The sequence below is a fragment of the Myotis myotis genome, unplaced genomic scaffold (assembly GCF_014108235.1).
Source record: "Myotis myotis isolate mMyoMyo1 unplaced genomic scaffold, mMyoMyo1.p scaffold_m19_p_3, whole genome shotgun sequence".
NCBI classification, from domain to species: Eukaryota; Metazoa; Chordata; class Mammalia; order Chiroptera; family Vespertilionidae; genus Myotis; species Myotis myotis.
This window is the reverse complement of record NW_023416335.1, coordinates 182,256,434-182,281,154: the sequence shown is the minus strand read 5'-3', so window position 1 is coordinate 182,281,154 and position 24,721 is coordinate 182,256,434. Positions and strand designations below refer to the sequence as shown.

General features: G+C 40.1%; 1 protein-coding gene across 2 annotated transcripts; it reads right to left on the bottom strand.

Annotated features, from left to right (window-relative positions):
- Positions 1-431: 431 nt before the first annotated feature.
- On the bottom strand, positions 432-23,716 carry LDHB (lactate dehydrogenase B). 2 transcript variants are annotated; one of them, XM_036300504.1, is made up of 9 exons: positions 23,559-23,674; positions 22,094-22,470; positions 20,414-20,548; positions 11,316-11,433; positions 9,422-9,595; positions 7,535-7,708; positions 3,744-3,861; positions 2,107-2,230; positions 432-799 (listed from the first exon to the last, which is right to left on the bottom strand). In XM_036300504.1, exons 2-9 carry the CDS (start codon positions 22,103-22,105, stop codon positions 632-634), a joined length of 1,023 nt encoding a protein of 340 aa, XP_036156397.1. In that variant the 5' UTR covers positions 22,106-22,470; positions 23,559-23,674; the 3' UTR covers positions 432-631. The 2 variants fall into 2 exon arrangements, with proteins under 2 accessions (XP_036156397.1, XP_036156398.1); XM_036300505.1 differs by lacking the exon at positions 22,094-22,470 and having other exon boundaries at positions 23,559-23,716.
- Positions 23,717-24,721: the final 1,005 nt, after the last annotated feature.

Sequence of the window (24,721 nt, the reverse complement as noted above, 5' to 3'; positions counted from 1 at the left end):
ACATGTCCTTATAGTTTGTCCAAACTCATAGAATGTACACCACGAACAATGAACCCTAACGTAATGATAATGACGTGTCAATATAGGTTCACTGATTTTAACAAACATACCACTACGGTGAGTGATATTGATAATGAGGAAAGATACGCATGTGTGGGAGCAAGTACCTATGTGAAATTTCTGTACTTTCAATTTTGCTATGAAAAACATCGAATTCCTTAAAAAAAAAAATGATAACCATATTCTCAGGACATCAAAATCATAGCACATGTTGTGACCAAGAATTTTTGTGCTGGTTGGTGGGAGGAGCTATAGAAGATGAAATGCAGATAACAGAATTTAAGGAAAGTTATGATGTAGGAGAAAAATTATTTGCAAAACTGACTGAAATCTTTCAGAAACCATTAAAGGAAAAACTCCAGAAACAGAAGCACACTACCATCGTTAATTTATTTGTTCAAGGACTCATGTTGCAAGCATTACACCAGGTATGGGCTTTGATTCTGTAAGCCCAGGTTCACATATTTAGGAGGATAAAAGCAAACTGTGATCCATGTTCATGGATGGAAACTAAAGGCTCATGGTTAATCACATTGTAGTTCTTAAATTTCTACAGCCTAGAACCCTGTAGTCACAGGTCTTTGAGGTCCTTCTGGATGTTCCAGAGGGTATCTGCGCTTTTCTTGAGTTGAGCAACCTCATCATCCTTCAGTTTCTGGTTGATTACACTGGTTAATCCCCGAGCATTCAGAATACACGGGAGACTCAGGAAGACTTCATTCTCAATGCCATACATCCCCTGCCAGACAAGAAAAGCACTTAGATTAAAGAATAAAACCAGAGGTAAGAATGATCCTAGGTCCTATCTTTGAATAGAAAGAATTGTAGGAAATGTGAAAGCACAAACTCATTCTTTAGTTTTCATTACTTACAGGCTCAGATTTCCCTAATACTTCTGTTTTGAATTAGGTTGTATACATAGGAAAGACAAATATACACTCTGATAAAACTAGAAATTTATTAAGAAAGTAGTAAGTGCTTTATTGAACTGTATGACAATTCTCTCTCTCTTAGGTAGATTTTAACAGAATTTGATATATGTCTTCAAATTAAATTGCGTTCAAATGTGGTTCTTAATGGGCTACTTTTCATGAAATCTTAGGTTTCTTAAAATTCTTTAGTTAAGAAAATTTCAGGTGGTAGCCAACCTATAAGGTCCAGAATAGTAGTTGGAGGTCACTCAAAGGCAAAATTCTTATAACACCTCAGAGTTGCTGGAAAAGAAAATAGTATAATTCCCAAAAGCTTTACCAGTTTGTATAAACTAATTTATTCACAGGGTCAATTTTACTACACAATTAATTAAATTATTTAATAATCAAAACAAGTAACTTTAATAAATTTTTAAACTTTTAACTTCCAAAAATCTTGTACATATACCAAAGGATAGAGAAAAAACAAATTCTTACATATGCACTCTAAAATTCGGCAATGAATCTACTTTTGCCATATTTGTTTTTAAGAAAATCTGACACCATGTTTTACTCCCAAATGCTTCAATATTTATCTTTTTTGTATGCTTCTTTTAATCTACTGAACCACCCTCCTTACTTTTTCACCCTAGCCAGTGACTTGTGGAAAATGAGTTTTCTTTCACAATTTTTTAATGCAATTCTAGTTTCATGTGAAAACAATCAATTTCTATTTAACTATTTCATGGCTTTTGAATTAAACTAAATTTACTTAGGTATCAAGTGCTACATCATATGCAATCTATAGCTTAATATGTCAACTTAAAATAAAACTATTATACACTTATTTAAGTGATCATTAATTGTGAGACTATGCCAATAAGATTCAGAATTAATATTTAATTGGCCACCTCACACAAAAAGAACTATAAAAATTTATTGGATGTCTTAGCCTCTACAAGTTTATGTTCTTATTATCCTTGGATTTCTGTAGGAAGAGAAAAAAGTCTCCATAAAATTTTGAAATAAGAGAAATAACTGTGGGCTGAGACCTTATCTTGTCCTTCCTTAAATGACTCGATTTATAGACTACAACACTAGACATCACTTTCTATTTTGTAACACTTTGTCTTACCTTCACCATCGTTGATACTGGATGAATCCTGGATAAATTTTTAAACATGGATTCAATGAGATCAGCCACACTTAATCCAATAGCCCAATTGGTGTATCCTTTTAACTTGATGACTTCATAGGCACTAAGAAAAAAAATATGTCACAAAAGAGATCACTGAAATCATACCCAATAGTTATTAAAACCAGCCTCTTTGGGTTTAACGCCTGCTCTGTCTCTTACTATGTAATCTTGTTTAAATTACTTAACCTTCCTTGTCTCAGTGTCTTCTACAAAATGAGAGCGACAGTGGATCTATTTCATAAGTTTATTAAATGAGTTAATATGCATGTAAAATGTTTAAAGTATAAACACATTATGGTAGGTGCTATGTAAATGTTTTGATAAATTTAAATAACAGTTGGATAAGTGATTATAAAGTCATGGTGGTAAAAATGTACTTTTTCCAACCAATCTTCTTATTCATAGACATGAACATTTCCAAAGATATTAATGAAATCAGGAAACAATGAAAATAAATGAATCTTCATATTCAAAGGACAAAATATATCTTGATTTTGAGGTCCCACTTACCAATGTCATCTAAAATACTATGACCAACTCAGTTAAGGGCAAGGTGATAGCAATATTTTGCCTGGAAATTTTCTGAACACAAAGTGTACACCACACAATGCACAAAGGGACAGGTCCTTGAGGGGTGGGAGGAGTAACTATTAGGAAGTTGGGATCTATCACTGACTAGAAGACCATGTGCAAGTTACGTCACCTGAGTGAGCCCTAGTTTTCTCATTTGTAAAATAAAGGGTCTATATTATCATTATACAGGTCAAATTCCTGGGGGGGGGGGGGGGGAATCATTAAAATAGATCTAAATAAAATAATTCCGTATTTGAGATATCAGTTAGTTTTGTTACAACTCTCTGTAATTAACAGCTAACATTTATTAAAATCCTATCAATAATAAGTATGTGCATAGGTGTGTGTGCTTTTACTCAATTTGTACAATAATTCTATTATCATTTGACTTTACAGAGGAGAAACCCATGATTCAACTTAAAGGTTAAATGGCTTCCCTAAGACTATATAGTTAGTGTTAGTGTTATGAGTTGAATCCAGGGCCAATGACACCTTGTTTTATGATAAGCATAAAGGTCACAGAAAGAGAGATGGGTTGCTCTTAAGAGAGTTTCCAGAAAAAGAAAATGGAAGGAATGGGAGACATCTTTATCTGAGTATGGAAAGGTAAATATAGCGCAGCTTAAACACTTTCAACAATCAATCAGCAAGTATTTATTTTAGGCAATTGGGAGACTAGTGGAGTCTAGGTTTACTTTCTAAATAGGACAGACTTATCTATCGACAGGAGGCATTTTGAAAGCCCTTCTTACTTGCTAATTCTATGTATTGTTTCTGTTACCTCTACAACAGAATTTCTCTAGAAAAATATTTACTTTCCCTACGGCGACTGGCATAGCAAGCTTGACCAGTATAAGTGAGTCTTGTCTGTTTCAGTAGATAACAGCTGCATATTTACTTTAGTAAGAGTTTATCTGAGCAGGCAGCCGTGGAAAGTGTTTATAATTTTATCTAAGCAAAGATAAAATTAATTGTCTTAAATCAAGCCCTCTTCCACTTACCTTTCAACCACCATCTTATGCACTTCCTTCCAATTTTCACTGTCATTGTCCGTTCCCATTGCTGGATTCAGTTCCTGGAGAGAAACGCCTGCCACATTCACTCCACTCCACACAGCCACTGAAAAAAATTAAAATAACTAAAATAAACATTTTATATGTTTCTAACACTATTTTCAGAAACCTTTTCTTCACTTAGTTCAGGTTTCACCTCTGATGGAAGCTACCCACTTGAACTGCTCAATGACAACTGTCTCCAGTATATTTTCCCCTCAAAGCTGCCGTTAGCATCAAATAGCCACACATCTGAACTTCTAACTTTCAACCTTTGGGTACAAAACAGAATTATTGTGTCATAATTAGAGAATATGGACTTCTTGTTTTTCTCTAGGTTTGTGAAATCACAAGGGATTCTGGTTGGAGGCTATCCCAAAATTTTGGCTTGAGAAATTTTTAACTTTCCTCCTATTTATTTTTGTAATATAAGTCCTCCCTCGCTTTTTTTTTTTCCTGGAGTAAGGTAAAAACAAATCTTGGGAAGTCTAAGTATCTCTTCTTATGCCTCAAGTTCAGTCTATATCTTTTTTGGTGGTGTTAATCCTCACTTGAGGATATTTTTTATATTGATTTTTAGAGAGAATGGAAGGGAGAGAGACAGAGAGGAGAGAGGGAGAGAGAGAGAGAGAGAAAGAGAGAGAGAGAGAGAGAGAGAAAGAGAGAAAGAGAGAGATTGGTTGCCTCCTGCATGGGGATCGAGCCTGCATCTGAGGTATGTGCCCTTGACCAGAATCGAACCCATGACCCTTCAGTCCGTAGGCCAATGCTCTAATCACTGAGCCAAACTAGCCAGGGCCAGTCTATTTCTTAAAAGAAAATTCATGTGACCACAATGAATTTTTCTGGTCTTAATTGGATCAAAAATTTCCTTCCAAGAATGTCTCCAGAGGCATAACAGACAAGGTGATCCTCTATCATTGGCTATAACTCTGGAGGCTTGGATGCACCAAAACAACTCCCTTGCCTATTCTTAACACCTCCTGCCCAGCCAAAAGCATATATTGAAGATCTAGGCATACAAAGATGAATAAAGACATGCTCTATGACAGTGGTTCTCAACCTTCTGGCCCTTTAAATACAGTTCCTCATGTTGTGACCCAACCATAAAATTATTTTCGTTGCTACTTCATAACTGTAATGTTGCTACTGTTATGAATCGTAATGTAACTATCTGATATGCAGGATGGTCTTAGGCGACCCCTGTGAAAGGGTCATTCGACCGCCAAAGGGGTCGTGACCCACAGGTTGAGAACCGCTGCTCTATGACATGGACAAGCTTAGAATTTACCGGGAGAAACAGACAAGTAAAGGAAACAAAAACAATGGATTAAGCTCTCACAGAAGTATGGAGAAAGTGCAATAAAACATAAATAAAGGGTCTACTTAATGTAGGGGGGAGAGGAGTGACAGAAAGGGGTACAACATATAGGCATTGGAACTGGTCCTCAAGAAATAATAAGGACTTTTGGGGGAAAGCACTGGAGACTCAGGAAATATAAACAAATGCATGGGGTGACGTCTAGCTCCGCTATGAATGGAGAAGTTGCCCATGGCCAACCAAAGCCTCTTTTAGCCCAAAACTTTTGCAAAATCAGGCCAACTGTGGAAAACAAACATTTTCATGGTTTATGAAAGCTATGAGATCTACATAAATCACTCAATAATGAGCATGGGTTAATTATTTTTCATTTTATGTACATAATATAGGGGGGAAAGATGTTTTGGAAAAAAATGACATAGTAATGAATGAATGGAACTTGGTCAAGAGTCCGAAGATCTGATTCTAGTTGTAATGATGCCACTAACTACAATGATCTTCAACAAGCCACAACGACTGCTTTGCCTCCATTTCTTCCTCATTAAAATGAAAGTCTTGAACTAGAAGACATGTTATTACACTTCTAGATCTGTGGTTCCAGAAATTGTATATTTGTAATGACTAGCATTTATTAAGCTTTTACTATACATCAGACACTATGCTAAATACTTTATATAGGAAATAAATTCAGATAAATGCTTGGATATGAAGAACTCTTGAATAAAGTAGTACAATGTGTCAGAAAAAAAAAATCAGCCTCATTATATAAAAATGCACAAATGCAATAATTGTGAAACCAAATTCTTGTAATACCAGGATAAACTCATTACAAATATCACATTACAAACTCCAAGTAAATCCAAAGGAAAATTTATACCTTAAATTTGTATACTGGGCAGAAATAAATTTAGTAAAACAAAGATCATTGTTATCATTATTAATATTAAAGTTTTGTATTAATATAGTTTTATACAATAAGCTTATTCAATGTATGAAATTCTATGTTTAATAAATAAGCTTAGGGTTATTAAATATAATCACAATTGTCATAAATGTTTTTAACACAAAAATTGTTTGGAAAATATTAATTTCAATGAAAAGAAAAATATAAACTTAAAATACAACATTTAAAATAAATGATGTTTAACTCTTTCAGAATAAACCATAAAAGAAACAGAAGTGCACTATTATTTTAATGTTGGTATTGTTGCAGTTAGGAATTTCTGTCCAATATTTCTATTTAAATTCATAAAGAAAATATTTGAGAGATTTACCATATGCTCTCTTACTACTTAAATGATTAATAGTTATTATTAATGGTTTATTAAAACTCAGATTTCATTTGAAGCAAGATTTATTTTACATTATTGAATAGTAGACACTGGTTATTGAAAAGCTTTTGTTACCCGATTCATCCCTCTTTCAGTCAACAAGATGGCTATCATAGCTCTGTCCACTGAAAGGGTTTAGAAACAGACATACCAGGGGCATGAGCACCTATGCCAGATCTTTCTTTCTAAATACCATTCCCCTTAGAAGGAAACAGAGCTCATTGGAGAAAGAGATGATTCCAGTCTGGGAATGGGAAAGTACGAGATGAACCTGGTGCACTTTATTGTTAGAGAAAGCAAGGAAGGGCTCAAAAAATGGCGAGACATCAAAAAGACACAGCATGTATGTAATACTTTCAACAATAAAGATTTTAAAAAATAAAAATAAGTCACAGCACTGGAAAGAAAAAAAAAAAAAAAAAAACAGGAGTCAGCCTAAAGAGCCCATTCTTTGACAAAGCTGAGATAATTTATGCTTTATGACAATGGTGACAGAACTTTTGTGGAATAAAATAAAAATCTGAGTCTACATTGATATACATAGATGGATAAATAAATGGAGAAGGGAAAGCTTTCTCTTACACTGGAATACAAACAATAAATACCGAAAAAATGAGTGGATTAGAATATGATATTTGGCATCATTATAGTAATAACGCATTTAACCAAGAATAACTAGTTAATACTAAATTTAGCAGGCAAAAAAAAAAAAAATGATGAGGAATCAATTATTTCCCTAGTCTATATAAAATTATCCCCCACAAATTACTTATTTGTACTGTTAGGTATGCAAAAATGCATAAAAATAAAATTTAAAAACAAAAAAAAATCAGCCCAGGCAGTGTGGCTCAATGATTGAGCATCAACCCATGAGCCAAGAGGTCCCGATTCAATTCCTGGTCAGGGCACATGCAAGAGGCAGCGGATCGATGTCTGTCTCTCACTGGCGTATCTCTCTATCCTTCTCCCTTCCTCTCTCTCTAAAATCAACAAAAACATCTTCAAAAATTTCAGAATGGCAAGAATAATATACCATAAAGTAGTACACAGTAAATATTGTCTGTTTTTTATATTAATTTTTTTTTTACCACTTGAGTCGCCATGTTCTCCCAAAATCCATCCATGGCAGCTGCTGGGATGAATGCCAAGTTTTTCAGCCATAAGGTAGCGAAATCTAGCAGAATCCAGATTACATCCACTTCCAATCACACGGTGCTTGGGTAATCCACTTAGTTTCCAGGTAACATATGTGAGAATATCCACTACAAATTTTAGAAAAATATATGCAAGTAAATCAAAACTGACTTCGACTGCTATGTAAATTAGTGGATGCCCCACTTCCTGCTCTCCCACTTCCCCATTCTCCAAATGAGATGTGCCTATAAAAACGTACTTTGACTTTTCATATTAGAGATAATGGGGTTTAGCGAGACAAGAAAAATGCAATATTGTGCTTTTTATTTGTTAGGAGAAATGAGAATTTCTTACTTGAAATGAGAATATATAAGAACCTAGCAGATTAATTAATTTACTGTATGTGGAAAGAAAAAGGGTTGAATTAGATCACCCCTTAAGTTTCTTCTAATTCTAACAGTCCATGACTGTTAGTGACTGTCATCATAAACCAAAAGGCATTGGTTACCAAATTACCAAGGGATGCTACTATAAATTTTCCCGGGAACAGATACTACTTAGTAAATAATTGTTATAATACAAGATATTAACATTTCCTACTACTTAATAAAAAGATTTCTATGACAGAGCCTTCATTCTGATGTGGCTCAGCCTTGAGACTGCACAGAGGCAAAACTTGTGGTCACAGTACTTACAGGCTAAGCTGTAAAAGTAGGAATATGCGCACACAAGCAAGGCAAGGGGTTAATTTTGCAGTCTCCATCTCACAGTCATAGATAGACACTGGCTAAGATAGTTTAAGGTCATTATGGACTAGATATTATAAACCCTTCCTTGGCAACTTGGATTCCAGCCAGTCTGACTCCTGGGAGAGTTAAAACTGTGAAGCTACCCCTGGAAAGCGGTATAACCAGTTATTAATGTCTGCCTTAGGTACAGGACACAACAGCTTCATTATGTGCCAGGCATTTCTCATTCCTGTCCTACATCTATCTGCCACCGTGAGAACATTCAGATGCAGGATTGAACTATTTAATAAACTGCGGCCCAGGATTACAGAGAATAAGAATACTAAAATAACCTCTGTCTTTGCTGGCTTTCAACTCTCAATATTTCACAAAGTATTAGGATTGTGAAATATTATTCACAATCTTTCTCTATATGAGCTGTCAGAGATAATCAGTTTTACCATTTTATCAATGTATCTATTATGCTCACCAATAAACAATAAGTTCGGTGGCAAACTATAGACATAAGAAGTGTGAAATAGAGAGTAGACTTTGACTGTGTAGGCTAAAATAATGCAATTCTTTTTAACCAGAAGTGTTAAGTTTTAACAACATTTGGTGTTAGCATGTGTTTGTCTATTTATACAGCCTGTTTCCATCTTTAAACCAGGACTAAATAATGATTTTCTTAAACTCTGTTTCAAATTTAATATGATTCAATTTTGAAGTTTTAGAGATTAGGAAAACAAAAAGTCAGATATGCTAAAACATTTCTTAGAAATTGAAGCCACGTTCAAATGTTTCATTATGTACCCTAGGATAATCTTTATAGAAATTTTAAAAGCTTTTAGACTCTACAACAAACCCAGATTAAACAAACAGATGAAACTGCTTTATATACCAGTAAAACAATTCTCATATTTTTAAACATTTGGCCTGGGACAGTGCCATTAGTTCTGCAAACACTCTTTTAGGGCCATTAACAGAAGACATGTGAGTTGCTTCTGCTAGTGAACACCAAGACAGATTTTCTTAAATTCAAAAAAAAAAAAATAAAACAAACCCCGAACACACTGAACTTAACATAACTGATCTCTTAAGGCATTCAATTACCTGGGTTAGAAACCACAATTATGATGCAATCAGGGCTGTACTTGACGATCTGAGGAATAATGAATTTGAAGACATTAACGTTCCTCTGCACCAGGTTCAGACGACTCTCTCCCTCTTGCTGGCGAACTCCAGCAGTTACCACCACAATCTTAGAATTGGCGGTCACAGAGTAGTCTAGAGGGAGAAGGCAAAAGGTACTTTAAATACAACTCTTTTTCAAAACAGACCAGGTGTGATATGCCCCCAAACTATCTCAGCATTCATAAGCTTCTAGAATTTACATGAGAATTACGTTTTCTGTATTAGAAGGTTTTACAATGCTCCTGTGGCTCCTTCCTTCTATAGGGAAGCATTCCAAACATAAAACTGGTTCGGAGAATGTACCAGAAAATAAAAGAGGTCTTAAATTATGTCTCTGGCTAAAAATTTCAACTTGCAATTGACTTTATAGAATATTGCATTGTCAGTAATAATACAAAGCATAAACGGTGAGTCCAACAGGCAGCCTTTCAATAAAAAAAAAAAAAAAAAAAAAAAAGCAGCCTGGCTGACATGGCTCAGTGGTTGAGCATCGACCTATGAACTAGGACAGTGATGGAGAACCTATGACACGCGTGTCAGAGGTGACACGTGAACTCATTTTTTTGGTTGATTTTTCTTTGGTAAATGGCATTTAAATATATAAAATAAATATTAAAAATATAAGTCTTTGTTTTACTATGGTTGCAAATATCAAAAAATTTCTATATGTGACATGGCACCAGAGTTAAGTTAGGGTTTTTCAAAATGCTGACACACCGAGCTCAAAAGGTTCGCCATCACTGAACTAGGAGATCACGGTTCGATTCCCGGGCAGGGCACATGTCCAGGTTGTGGGCTCAATCCCCAGTGTGGGGTGTGCAGGAGGCAGCCCATCAATGATTCTCTCTCTTCACTGATTTTTCTCTCTCTCTCTCTCCCTCCCTCTCTGAAATCAATAAAATTAAAAACTAAAAGAGGAACCAGCCTCCTTTACGATTTAATTACAAATTTTTTTTTTAAAAAAAAGCAATTTAAAGGTGCCTTTAGGTCTATAATGTTAATTCAGTCTGTGATGGGGAAGGAGGGAACTGAAGTGTTTAATTCTTGGCTAGCAATTAATTTCTAATACTCAAGCTTATTCACTTGGAGCAGGGCGTTTCTCTGGAGGACGTGTCCTTTCCCCAGATAGAAAGACATTATGATTTGATGCAATCATTAGACTCTATAGCTATGGACGATTCACAATTAAGCTATGCTGCTATGTAACTTTTGACAGTCATTAATATTTTATCAGTTTCCTCTCCCATAAAACGGAGGTAATAGGATCTACCTCTCAAAGGGCTGCTATGAGGATGAAGTAAGATGAGCCATGCAGAAAGTTTCACAGTACACAGACTGCTCAACAATTCAATCAGTAACAGCTCTTATTGGTAGGAGTATTATTAGACATTACCTTGGAGCCCACATTTCTGTATCTTTAGGCAGAGCCATGCTGTGCTGGCAGAACCATTGCATAAACCTACTCATCTAGAGCAGACGGCTGGAACATGAATGCATTTAGCTTCATCAAGGCGCTCAAATAAATTACTTTGGGCAAATGTATTTTTCCTGTCTGAAACCTTCCTATTCTCAGACACACATAAACAAACATCATAATACAATTTGCTAAAATGTTATGTGCCAAATGTGTGGAAGCCACATGGATGTTTACAGAGGTAATACTTTTGTGTTTGTCCTCCAGAATGAACTGGAACCCAAAGGAAAGAAGAAACTGCCAACACTAGATTCACCACGATGGGAAGACTAACGCTGTATCCGGGGCCGAGGATATCAATTATTAGAAAAGGTTGCATTGGGCATGAAGTAACACTACCTTTATCTGCCACAATTTTAGGTGTCTGAAGAAATAAGCTTCCATGCTGCAGATCCATCATTTCTCCTTTGAGTTTATCTTCCAACACATCCACAAGGGCCAGCTCATCAGCCAGAGACTACAATCACAAAAACAGGTGTTAGTCCCCTAAGCTACTCTAGGATAGGTAACCCAGCTCACAATACAACCCAGAACCCTTTAAATGGCTAAGAGCCAAATGTCTACAAACCTTGAGACTTTAATCACAGAGGTTAGGTGTGCTCTTGAAACAAATTCATGATAAAACATCTTGAATAATGAACTATTAATATTCAAGACACTGATTTTTCAGAATTTCATTCTAGTATTCAACTAGATTTTGACACAATGCAAATGGCTTTAAGAATATGTAGATGTAAATATTGCTGCTGAAACCAACTTGATTCAACAGTGGCCTCAGGGTGCACAATTCTTCACATTACTTGGGGATGGTGACAAAGAGATTCACTTAGACCCAGGAACAACCTTGGGCAGAGTGTCCATCCCTGAGGTCACCCCTAGTGTGGAGGGTTTCTGAGGGCAGATTTTTTTTTAAAATATATTTTATTGATTTTTTACAGAGAGGAAGGGAGAGAGATAGAGAGTTAGAAACATCGATGAGAGAGAAACATCGATCAGCTGCCTCCTGCACATCTCCCACTGGGGAAGTGCCCGCAACCCAGGTACATGCCCTTGACCAGAATCGAACCTGGGCCCTTTCAGTGCGCAGGCCGACGCTCTATCCACTGAGCCAAACCGCTTTCGGCAGAGGGCAGATTTGTAACAATGAAAATACATTCTGCATATCAGATATTTACATTACGATTCATAACAGTAGCAAAATTACAGTTATGAAGTAGCAACGGAAATAATTTTATGGTTGGGGGTCACCACAACATGAGGAACTGTATTAAAGGGTATGGCATTAGGAAGGTTGAGAACCACTGGCCTAACTCTTGATCCAGTATCATAATTTCACATGTTTTATAAAAGGTCTTATACATAACATATTTTACACAGTTATATTTCTCTATATCTCTGCATGAATAGTGGGGAGAAAGAAAAACAAAACTCTGGATTCTTCCTTTCAGTAATCATGCATGTTCTTCAGCAAGTCCTTGATTTTTTCTTCTTTAAAAGTGGGCAGGGTGGGGGGGGGTAAGGTGGATGGGTGTCACTCTCAGGGGTGGGCAAACTTTTTGACTCGAGGGCCGCAATGGGTTCTTAAACTGGACCGGAGGGCCGGAACAAAAGCATGGATGGAGTGTTTGTGTGAACTAATATAAATTCAAAGTAAACATCATTACATAAAAGGGTACGGTCTTTTTTTTTTTTTAGTTCCAGATCCGGCCCATGGGCCATAGTTTGCCCACGGCTGCTCTAGATACAATTAAATAGCCTTTCAGCTTTGAAATTTGGTTATTCTATGGAAATCCATTATTTGCAAAGTAAAAAGTAGCTATCCTTCCCAGTGAAACATCACTAGTCTTTGCCTCTGCTGTTTTCAGTAGGACTGTTTGCAAAATAATTAGCTTAATATGATATGTCAGTGCTGGAGCCCACTGGTAATGGGAGTTCAGGAAGAACTTTGAAGGATAAGGAGTAACCTTGGGTGGAACTGGTGACCAACAGAGAGAGAAGAAGGAGAGAGTGGTGAGATCGCCAACAAGAAACTTGATCTACTTTTGCTCGGCCATCAAAGCAGGTCCCGCTCCCTGCAGGAGCCAAGGAATGAGGACAATCCTGTCTCCAGAATCCCAATGGCTGGCTAGCCTCCAGAAGTGAGCTGTGAGGGTTTGCTTGTGATGGTTTATCTGAGACTCGAGCCTCCTTGTGATGGAATGTGTTCTTAGTTCCAAGCAACAACTTAACTTGCAAATTTTCTGAAATCACCCTTTTATGAGACGGGAATTACTTGTAAATATTTTCTTATTGACATAAATGTCAAACACTGGCATTAATTTTCATCTATTTTTACTTAAACACATTTTAACCCTTTTAAAATGGTTTTGTTTCTTTGCAGCCTCTAACAAGGTCACACAAAACCCTCATTCATGTTGTTTTTTAAGTCCTACATTACACAGTAAGTCCTCACTTAACATTGTTGATAGGTTCTTGGAACTGTGGTGAAATGATCTATTTCGAAACCAATTTTACCATAGGCTAATTGATATAAACAAGAGATAAGTTCCTACAGCATTGCATCAATGTTATAATGAAGCATTACTTGGCAACCCACTAAGTTATGTTCAATACAACTTAATAATAGCACTAGCATTCTGTCAAGGTACTGAACACAAAGAACATCACTCTTATTTTAGTAACATCACATGTGTGCTGGTGAAGGCAACAGGGCAAAACAATTTGGGGCTTAAGTGGAAAAGGATATCACAGGATCTCAGATCCTGTCTTTTATTTCAGTGGGTGTAGAGAATTGGCTGAGCAGTGCCTACACAGCTGGCAAGGAAGGAAGCGATCCAACACTTTAAAAAGTAATTGCAGCGCCGAATTTAGCTGCATCTGCACCACTGAATATCCTCCAAGTGTGGAGGCAGGCACATGGAGCACGTGTGACTGAGGACGGATGCTGCTGTTCGGCTTAAACAATTCTCCTGCAGTAACTTTCACTTAGTGGATAGCCCATGAATTTACCATCTATGTATTCCACTTAAGTTGTAAATATATTTTTAAATATTTGAAACTGCAAGACCCAGATTAATTGCAAAAGCAATAATTTATTTAGGAATAAGGCCAGTTGAAAAGCACGACCATCACTGTGGAAATGTCTACAAAAATGTCTTTTAGTCTAAAGTATCGTGTGGACTGGGCACAGCGATAATCTGCCTCTTGGTTCTCTTAGCTAGTAAATTCCTGCCACCAATGCTTTAATATTTGAGGGTTGCATTTTTTAAACCCTCACTTGAAGACATGCTTTCCAATGATTTGAGAGACAGGGAGAGAGAGAGAGAGAGAAAGAGAGAGAGAGAGAGAGAGAGAGAGAGAGAGAGAGAGAGAGAGGAGAGAGAAACATCAAAGAGAGAGAAACATCGATCAGTTGCTTCCTGTACACACCTGGACCAGTGATGGAACCCGCCACCCTTCAGTGCCACCCTACTGGACGATGCTCCAACCAACTGAGCCGCACTAATGATTGCATTTTTATTTTGAAGTGTTTAGGGTGCGTGAAATTTGTGGTAGGAAAAGGTGTAACTTTTTTCAAATAATTAGCTAAATGGATAAGCACTATTTTTCAATAATTTGTTTTTTCTTCTCCTCTGGAATGTCACTTCTATCATTTAATATGGTTTGGGCCTGTTTCTGGGCTGTTAGTCTGTTCCATTAACCCGTCTATTCTTATACAAATTCCAAGTTTTAATTAAGTCCCACTTGTAAGCTGACTTTGCCTATAAAAACCGCTTTGTAGTATATCTGTAATTACTTTGCTCCTTCTAAGAGACTTCTTATGCTGCTTGTTCAAGAAGATGGCTGAGGTTGACGATCAAGAACAGACACTCGCCCTGGCCAGTTTGGCTCAGTGGATGGAGCGTCGGCCTGCGGACTCAGGGGTCCCGGGTTCGATTCCGGTCAGGGGCATGTGCCTTGGTTGCGGGCACGTCCCCGGTGGGGGGTGTGCGGGAGGCGGCTGATCGATGTTTCTCTCTCATCGATGTTTCTGACTCTCTATCCCTTTCCATTCCTCTCTGTAAAAAATCAATAAAATAAAAAAATAAAAAAAAAATAAAAAAGAACAGACACTCAGACCAAAAGCAGCTGGGCACAGAAGCTCAGGGTAGAATTTTCATGGAACTGATATGTGATCCTGGGAGGCTGAGGAGGAGCTGGCAGCTCCATGCAGAGTTTGGGATTGGTAGTGGGGCAGAAGTCATATTTGGCAGAAGCCATGAAAAAGGAAAAGCTATGAAAAAATTCAGCCAAATGTAAATGCAATTTACTAGTAATAGCAGGAATATTCATTTATTTAATATATATTTATTGCTGAATGTGCCAGGCATTATTCTACTCATCAGGAATACAGGAATGAACAAATTTAGCAAAGTCCTTGCTCTCATTAAATGTATCAGGAAAAGAATAGGAATGAAGCAGACAATTTAAGATGATTCTGATGATGCAAGTGCTTAAACACCAGGGGCACAGTGATATTGAAGTTACTGGGAAGTTCACTTTGTATTGGAGAGTCAGGGAAAGCCTAACTTCAAAGGCATGATATCATTGATAGGGAGGGTCACCTCTGTGACGGTCTGGGGTAGACATTCCAGGTGAAGAGAAAACCAAGTGAAAAGGTTTACACAGAAATCAGCTTGATGTTTTGAAGAAATAAGGCAGAGGGTGAGAGATGAGGTTGGACACAACGCCACCATGTTGCATCAGCAGGTGCTCCTGACACCGTGGATGGCGCCCCCTAGAGTTGTGCACTCCGCTGCTTTGCCCTGAGACAGGTAGGGAAAGATCCTTGAGGCCTTGCAGGGTCTTTGCATGTGTGTAGCATACGTGCAACTGTGGCATTACTGAAAAGTTTAAGTAGGAGAGTTCCCGTTTTTATAAAAGCTCGCTATGGTTATTATGTTGGCAATGAGGGTCGGGGGAGTGGGAAAGAGCACAAGCAGAAAATAGTTAACTGAGTCTTCGTAATGTTGGGACACGGTACTAGGGGCCTGAGCCGCCTTCACAGGCCTAGCTGAGGTGTGGGCCCCCTCAACCTCTCTATCTCTGATGCCCTAGCCAGGCTCAGTTTCTGGGCCAAAGCAATGTGTGTCCGCTGTAAAGCACACCAGCGATGAACTCAAAAGGCCAGGTCTGGCGCTCACTATCTATGTGATCTTAACTAAGTCACTTAATCTTTCTGAGTCTTTTTTTTTTTCCCAACGAAAATACATAGATGACAATCCCCTCCCAGAACTTTCATAGAGAAATGAAGCAAAATACAGAGACTGAACAGAGTAGGCACTGTTCATTTCCTTTCTCTGTTAAACTAGTGGGGTTTATAATCCTCAGCAAATATCAATACCAATTTTGAAGCACTTTCATGCTTACTCATTAAAATCAGATTTAAATATTTTTAATTAATCAAATGGACTTTGAACAAGGCAGTCATTCCCTCACAGCAAGCATCTGAATTGGAAGATTCCTACTGTGTTAGCAGCAGGGTCTGTTCTCTCAAGCACCGGAAATGGGCCAAAGTATTATATACCTGCAGATACCGTCTCAATTAAATTATTTACTAGGGAAGACTTCAAATGTACAATTAAAACAGTCATAGGATGCTGAAACCGGTTTGGCTCGGTGGATAGAGCGTCGGCCTGCGGACTGAGGGGTCCCGGGTTCGATTCCGGTCAAGGGCATGTACCTGGGTTGCAGGCACATCCCCAGTGGGAGATGTGCAGGAGGCAGCTGATCGATGTTTCTAGCTCTCTATCTCTCTCCCTTCCTCTCTGTAGAAAATCAATAAAATATATTTTAAAAAAAATAAATAAAAAAAAAACAACAACAAAAAACCCAGTCATAGGAGTACTCATAGACTCATGATAGCTCACATACAGGTTTCTGAAAAATGTAAATTTTGAGATTAGCAGGAAGAATGAAAAATCCTTAGCTGGTATTGCATTAATACCTTTGTTTTTAACCACCCAAATACTAGTACAGAATAAAGAGAAATTTCAGTCTTGGGTTCAAAATACAGTTCCATCATGCCCCGGGAGGTTGCTCAGTGGTTAGAGCAGGGGCCCCGCAGATGGAGGGGTCATGGGTTTGATTCCCCATCAAGGGCACATACCCTGGTTGCATGCAGCCTAGGTCAAGATGTATGTGTGTGTGTGTGTGTGTGTGTGTATGTGTGTGTGTGTGTGTGTGAACCAATCTCTCAAGTCTATATTTCCCTCACCCCCTCCTCCCTCCCTTCCACTCTCTCTAGAAATCAATGAAAAAAATATCCTCTGGTGAGGATTAAAAAAAGAAAAAAGTATATTGTTCTGCCCCCACCAGTAGACTGTGGGCAGGCTACTTCATCTCAAGTCTCAGCCACCTCAGCTGAAAACAGGATAGGGCAGCTCCCACTTCTTCAGGTTGTTGTTAAAAACGAAGCATTTTGGTTAAAATACTTTGAATAGGTTACACACTCAAATGTTACATAAAAGGGACGTAAAATGGACTACGTTTAATTTTTACTGGCATGGACAGTGAGCACTAAAGCGTGGTTATTTAAATTCCCTGTAATTTGGGAAGCAGCTATCCTACTAGTAAATCACAGGCACCTAGTCAATTAAAATGAGCTAGAAAAAAATGCAAAAGAAAACCTTCATTATCGCACCCTACATATTTTAGTTGATTGCTTTGATAACTTTTCTCAGTGGAGATCCAGAATTTGTTCCTTTATAATTTGAACTTTGCAAATAGAAATATGCTTGGTGAGGAGTTATTCAGGCAGCCTTCCCGTAAATACAAAGAGACAGTGTGTTCTAAAGACAAGGCATTTTTGCTTTTGGAGGGGTGTAGGTAGTTCCTATATTGAAGGCACCCTTGAGAAGGAACAAGAATGAATTCAGTGAGGTAAACAAGAAAAGAACTCTTTCCTCAAAAGTCCTCAGAAACTAAACAAAGCTAATTATGATTTAAAGCACAACAGAATACAAGGCAAGCCCCAAGTCCATGGAAGTATAAAGGAAAAATATAGTCTGGAGTGGAAGGTGCTAATAGTATGATCTCAACGTTAAACCTCCTGATATTGATAATCGCATTTGTTATGTGAGAATATCTGAAGATGTCCTATTTTAAATAAATATACTCTGATGGATTTAGAAGGGTATGATATCTGCATTTGATTCTCAAATGGTTAAAAATGAATCCACTGTGTGTGTGTGTGTGTGTGTGTGTGTGTGTGTGTGTGTGTGTAGAGAGAGAGAATATAATAAAAATCTATGAATTGGTAAATCTGGATAAAGTGGATATGAAAGATATAGGTGTTTTTGTTTGTTTGTTTGTTTTACTATTCCTTACAAATTTTCTGTAAATTTTAAATTATTTCAAAATAAAACAATTGGGTAAAATTTTGAGGCGAATAATAGGATATTTCCATGACCTCAAAAAGCCACTGTGCACAGTATTTATTCATTGTAGAGGAAAAGGGGAGATTTGCAGTGGAGAAATCTTGCAGTCACCACCAGCAATGAGACGAGTTGAACACCGCATGACTCCCAGTGTAATGTATCAGGAAGAATATTACATCATCTACTCATGACCCACCCGAAAATATTAACCTGAACGTAATTACAAGGAAACATCAGACCAACGTACGTGGAGGAACCTTCTACAAAACTGACATGGACTCTTCAAAAATGTCACTGATATAAAGACAAAGAAAACCCAAGTAATAGTTCTGAATTAAAGAATAAAGAGATGTGACAAGTATATAAAATATACTAGAGGCCCGGTGCACAGAAATTTGTGCACTTGGGGAGGGGGGGGGTCCCTCAGCCTGGCCTGTGCCCTCTCGCAGTCTGGGACCCTTCGGGAGATAACGACCTGCTGGCTTAGGCCTGCTCCCAGGTGGCAGAGGGCAGGCCCAATCCCTAAGTGCAGCCCCTGGTCGGGCTCAGAGCAGGGCCGATTGGGTGTTGGGGCGCCGCCCCCTGTCATGTACAGAGCAGGGCGGATTGGGAGGTTACGATGCCACCCTCAGTCACGCTCAGGGTAGGGCCGATTGGGGGGTTGGGGCACTGCCCCCTGTCACACTCAAGGCAGGGTCGATGGGGAGGTTGCAGCGCCACCCCCTGTCACGCACAGAGCAGGGCCAATCAGGGGGTTAGGGCGCTGCCCCCTGTCACGCACAGAGTAGGGCCGATAGGGGAGTTGGGGCACCGTCCCCTGTCACACACAGAGCAGGGCCGATCAGGGGGTTGGGGCGCCGCCACTCTCACACTCAGGGCAGGGCCGATGGGGAGGTTATGGCTCTACCCCGTCACACACAGAGCAGGGCCCATGGAGGGGGGGGGGGGGTTGGGGTTCCACACCCTGTCACACACAGAGCAGGGCCGATCAGGGGGTTTGGGTGCTGCCCACTGTCACGCTGATCCCAGTGCCGGGAGGCCTCACGGCTCCGCTGATCCCGGTGCTGGGAGGCATATTACCCTTTTACTATATATCATAGAGGCCTGGTGCATGGGTGGGTGCCAGCTGGTTTGCCCTGAAGGGTTTCCTGGATCAGGGTAGGGGTCCCCACTGCGGTGCCTGGCCAGCCTGGGTGAGGGGATGATGGCTGTTTGCAGCTGGTCACACACCCTTCAGGGTGGGGGTCCCCACTGGGGTGCCTGGCCAGTCTGGGTGAGGGGCTGAGGGCTGTTTTCAGGCTGGGGGTGACTGAAGCTCCCAACCGCTCCTTTTTTCCTTTTTTTTTATTTTTATTTTTTATTCTGGGCCAGCTTTAGCTTGAAGCTCCAGCTCTTAGGCCTCCACTGCTGAAAGTAGGTTTCTGGCCTTTGCTTACAATGTTGCGATCCTACTGGCTGAAGTCCGGCGGTATTTGTTACATAGTTTCTTAAACTGCAGGCTCAGAGGCCTGCAGCCGCAGGCGGGGAACGTTGGTTTCCTCCGTCACTGAAGCAAGCAAGCCTCATGTTAGTTTCAAGCTGCCTGGCTGCTGGTGCCATCTTGGCTGTCAGTTAATTTGCATATCTCGCTGATTAGCCAATGGGAAGGGTAGCAGAGTGACACTAATTACCATGTTTCTCTTTTATTAGTGTAGATGATCTTGGATTGGGGTGAAAACAGCCATAAAAAGCATGATATTGACAGCTGGGAAGTTTTAAATCTGGGCACTATATATTAGATAATAGTATTACTAGTATATAAACAGCTCCCTAGGAATGTTAACTCTATTGTGTCATATAGGGATACTGTCATTCTCTCAGGAGACACAGGCTTACATATTTGAAGGTGCAGTATCATGCCTACAACTTACTTCAAATTATTCAGGAAAAAAACATCTTTTAAAGATACAATAAAAACCTGAAGAGCCTGAAGAACACACGCTGATAGTGTCCAGCATGTACGGTGTTCTTAAAACGTACCTTTCCCAGAATGCTGATGGCACAGGCCATACCAACTTGTCCAACACCCACAACAGTGATCTTATTGTTTGGGGTTGTTGCCTCTTCTTTGGCAACTGGTGCAATCAGTTTTTCCTTAAGAGTCGCCATTGTGCCCTGTAAGAAAAGAATCAAAATATTACACATGAAATTTGAATGGGAACTATCCTAAAAATGTTACTACTGCAATTAAAGTACAGTTTAAAAAGAGCGTAATGGACTGCTAGGACACAGAATTTACTTTAAAGAACCATGTCACTCATTTAATGGAGAACTTAAGATAAGACCTCCATGAAGCTGTTTGAATTTGGGTTCTTCTCTTCAGTCTATGATTCCGTATTAGTATTTAACAAGTTGTATTTAACAATTTTTGTCTTGTGGCTATTCATTCACTGGCTAAAAGACAAAAATATTTATATTTAAACAAACTGATCTTTCTATTCTCCTTCTAAAGAATTTATATGTAACTATGTAAACTAAGTTAGAGCTCACTATTAACCCGTATTTAAGCTTGGTCTAAAAACATTAATGGCCAATTATCAATATAATTTCTACTAATGGTTATTATCACACATGGAAGATAGGGACTGACTTGTTCTTCTATTGTTTTCTCCTACTTAAATCTTATGATGATGATTTTTTAAATTCTCAACCAAGGACATGTTCATTGATTTTAGAGAGAGGAAGGGAGAGAGAAGGATAGAGAGAAACATTGATCAGTTGCCTCCCGCGACTGGGGATGGAACCCATAACTCAGATATGTGCAGAGGACAACACTCCAACCAACAGAACCACCCAGCTAGGGCTACTTAAGTCTTATTTAAAATGTGTCACAGTGTACTGAATATACAATGTGTGCTTAAATAAATACAGTGACAATAAAATAGTGATGAGTGATGTTTGTGCAAAAGGTGTCCTCCCCCCCCCCCCAAAAAAAAATCACCCTGAATTCCTTTTAGTGTACCTTGGAAGCTTATTGAAAGGTGGTTAGATAATTATATATTTTCCTTTCAGGGGGTTCTAATAAGAGATTATCAACCTTTGAATTAGTTTCTTTCCAGTCATTTTATTAAAAAAAAGCTCCCAAAAATTAAAAAAATAAATAAATTGAAAGCTATGGGAAAACATTCTACACAGTAATACCAAATTTATCTGTGCCATCAGATAATTAGGTACCCTTTCTGAATACTTAAAACAAATCGCAAAATTTACTGTACCACCCTGCCTTCTTAAAGATCATTAGTAAGCCTCTTCTTCAGAACTAAGTATCAGTTATCATCGTGACCCATTATAATGTCCATTATTTATGTTTCCTTTTACTTATAATGCTAGACTGTCGCCTTGGCGGTCACTGTGCCTGTTTCAAATTGCGCCCCTGCCTCCCAATCCTGTTTTTTTGTTTCTAGTCTGCAATAAACTAAATGACAAAACCTAGTTTAGCAATTGTATATGTTAAGAGTTAGTAAGTCTCTGAGTTGGAATAAAGTACTTAAATTTGGAGACAACTGTGTAACAACTATTTTGTTCTAAAGCTACCCCCACCCCCAAAAAACCCACATTTTCCTAAATTGATCCTTTAGCCTTTACAGAGCACATTTGCATTTCTTGTGGATGCTAGTGAAATCCAGATCAGCATGCAACTGTCTTTCCAGATGACCTTACAATGAAATTCATACACGTCCGGCATTTTTAGCAGAATCAGAAGAATGCTGCCTCTCTTCTTGTTAAACAGAGGAAGGTACAAATGCACAGTTTTTCTCCATTAAGTTGCTTTAGATCCTTCAGGTACATAGAGGACGCAGAAAGCAATGGAAAACAATAATCCAGTAACGGTTGCTACATAAATACCGACCGGTTATTCAGATAGATCTTTTAAAATCAATTTTGGGAATTTCAGAAATTACAATTTAGAGGCAGTACAGATTCTTGCGTATCTTTCTGGAGAAAGTGTTTTTCTTCAATATTTCCTTCATACAAGTTACTAAAAAATTAGAATAAAAGGTTCTGTATGCAGGACTGTGCCAAGGTCAGACTGGTGGCTGTAAGGAAAAAGAATGATACGCAGGGTAAAAATAACCTCTGATTCTTGGTCCTTCACAGTGCAGTCCCCCTACCCCCTTGTGCATAGAAGTCATTAGAAATAAACCAGTGCCTTAAGTTCAGGAACAAAGACCCCCTTACGAATAGCTCTCCATTCTAACTTTTTAAAAAGCCATGTTTGCCATCTAATTCCTCCACTAAGGAAGCGCCGGCCCTCCCCTCCTCCTCCCTCTCCCCTCGCCCCCCTCCCCCCTCCCCCTCCTCCTCTCTCCAGGCCCGAAGTGCAGCCTCCAGTGCTGGCCGCCCACAGGCCACCTCTCCTCCTGCGCCCAGGCGCCCGCAGCCCCGAGGGGCAGGTCACAAGGGAGGCGGCAACCGCAGGTCTCCTCGGAGAAGGTCTCCACGGAAAACGTCGAGGCCTTCCTTACTCTCAACACCCAAAGCTGCAAAGTAAACACAGCATCCCGCGCATCCAGGAAAAAAAGGCCCGGAAGGCATCCGTCTAGAGCTCTGGAAAGGACAGCGTCTCCAGCTGCGGGGCCAAACCCGAGAGCAGGTCAAACCTGCAGGTCATCCTTGACCCTCCTCGCCGCCAGTGCAGGGCCATTTCTCCATTCTCGCGGCAGGAGATCCCAATGCCCAGGTTCAAGATCAGCCAGCCTTCGCCTATCCCCTCGTCCCTCCTTCCTCCCCTGGCTCCTCAGGCACTGGGGGTACAGTGACCGCCCTGAGCCCATCAAGGGCGCGAGCCCGGGGTTTAGCTGCAAATGAAAGTCTCCCCCCCCACCCCCCCACCCCCCCCGCGCCCCAGGAGCACGGGCCGAATGCGAGCCCCGCTGCGCGGCGGCCAAAACTGGGGCTCGGCCGCACCGCCTCGGCTGCACCTTGCTCCCCCCGCGGAAGGCAAGACCCGCAGCCTCGAACCCACGGGCTGAGCCAGGACTGGAGTCCGGATGCTCAGGGCCGAAGGCCGTAGAGGACATCCCCCTGCTCAGTTCTTCCCTCTCTCTCGCAACACAAGGACTCCCCTGTCTGACCCTCCCGGTGGCCTCTGAGTCAGGATGGAGGATATGGAGCTGAAACCTACCAGGAGAGAGAAGGCTGCTCAGACGGTGGGAAGAGTCGCGCCAAGAAGGCAGTTTCGGCTGCGAGCGTCTGTCTGCTCGGGCGCAGGCTCTGCAAGGAGGAGGAAGAGGCGGGCCCGCCTCCCTGCAGCCTCGCAGCTTTCTCCTTTGTGATTGGAAACCCGAGCACCGCCCACCCCTCCCCTCCGCTCGCTCAATCCCCTTCAAGGACAAGGGCTCCAGTATGCACATGCCCTCCTCCTCCCCAAAACGGCAGGTCACCTTCTGCTGGCGAAGGCGGCCCCGCTCCCCGCCGGCGTGACCGCAGCCAGAGGCCGCATGATGTCGGAAATCAAGCTTCGCCTCTTCAAGACTTCCACGCTCTCATTTCATCCAAATAGAAATAAAATTCAATTTCGCTTTTCTGGTCGACTTTAGCAGACTACAGTTTCTAGCTAAGATGTTGAGGATGTGTTCCCCGGAATAGTGCTGGTGCTTCGGAATGTTTTCAAAATAAAGCAGAATTTTCCACTTTCAGCGTCTCGGTTATAAAGCTCATTTGATGCAACAATTACAGGAGTGTGTGTGTGTGTGTGTGTGTGTGTGTGTGTGTGTGTCTCCTCCCTCCCCACACCACCACCTAATTCAGCCAATGTGCCTGATTTGCCTACTCGTTGCCTGAGGAAGTGAGGCCTAGAGCCTGTTCTCCCCAGTTCTCTGCAAATCTATATGGTCTCACCAGAAACTGAGTAAGGCTCGGTTTCTCTGTTAGTCCCTGGTAACTCCAAAGATGCAAGTTGCCATTCATCTCTGTGTCTTCAACACCCAGCTCAGTGCCTGGTACCTCCATACAGTGCTGGCGAGTGAGGGAATGAATGAATGAATGAATGAATGAGCAGTTGGAAGTATCCCGAAGGTAACAAATTCCTGAGCTCAAACCAGAGAGTGTGTGTGGCAGAGATTTTTACTCCTCTTGTCCTGGGAGGCTGTTTCCTCTGGGTGTCTGAAAAACATCGGTGCATACCTCTTCAACTAGACATGTCTCACTCGTGGAAGAAATGCTTCCTTGCTGTCTCCTACTGCGAGAGAGAGAAGTGTTTGAAAGGTACCTCAGGTGAGCTTTGTCTTGATCAGGGCTCAGTCCTCAGGGTGATACTGAGAAGGAAATAGTCACACAGAGTGAACT

Bases quoted from the DNA above. Each gene is read 5' to 3' on its own strand.
- LDHB (XM_036300504.1), bottom strand. The intron at 9,596-11,315 runs GTAGTGTTACTT...TTCTCCCTCTAG, and splicing joins TAAAATTGTGGCAGATAAAG to ACTACTCTGTGACCGCCAAT. The intron at 2,231-3,743 runs GTAAGTGGAAGA...TTTTTTTCTTAG, and splicing joins CATAAGATGGTGGTTGAAAG to TGCCTATGAAGTCATCAAGT.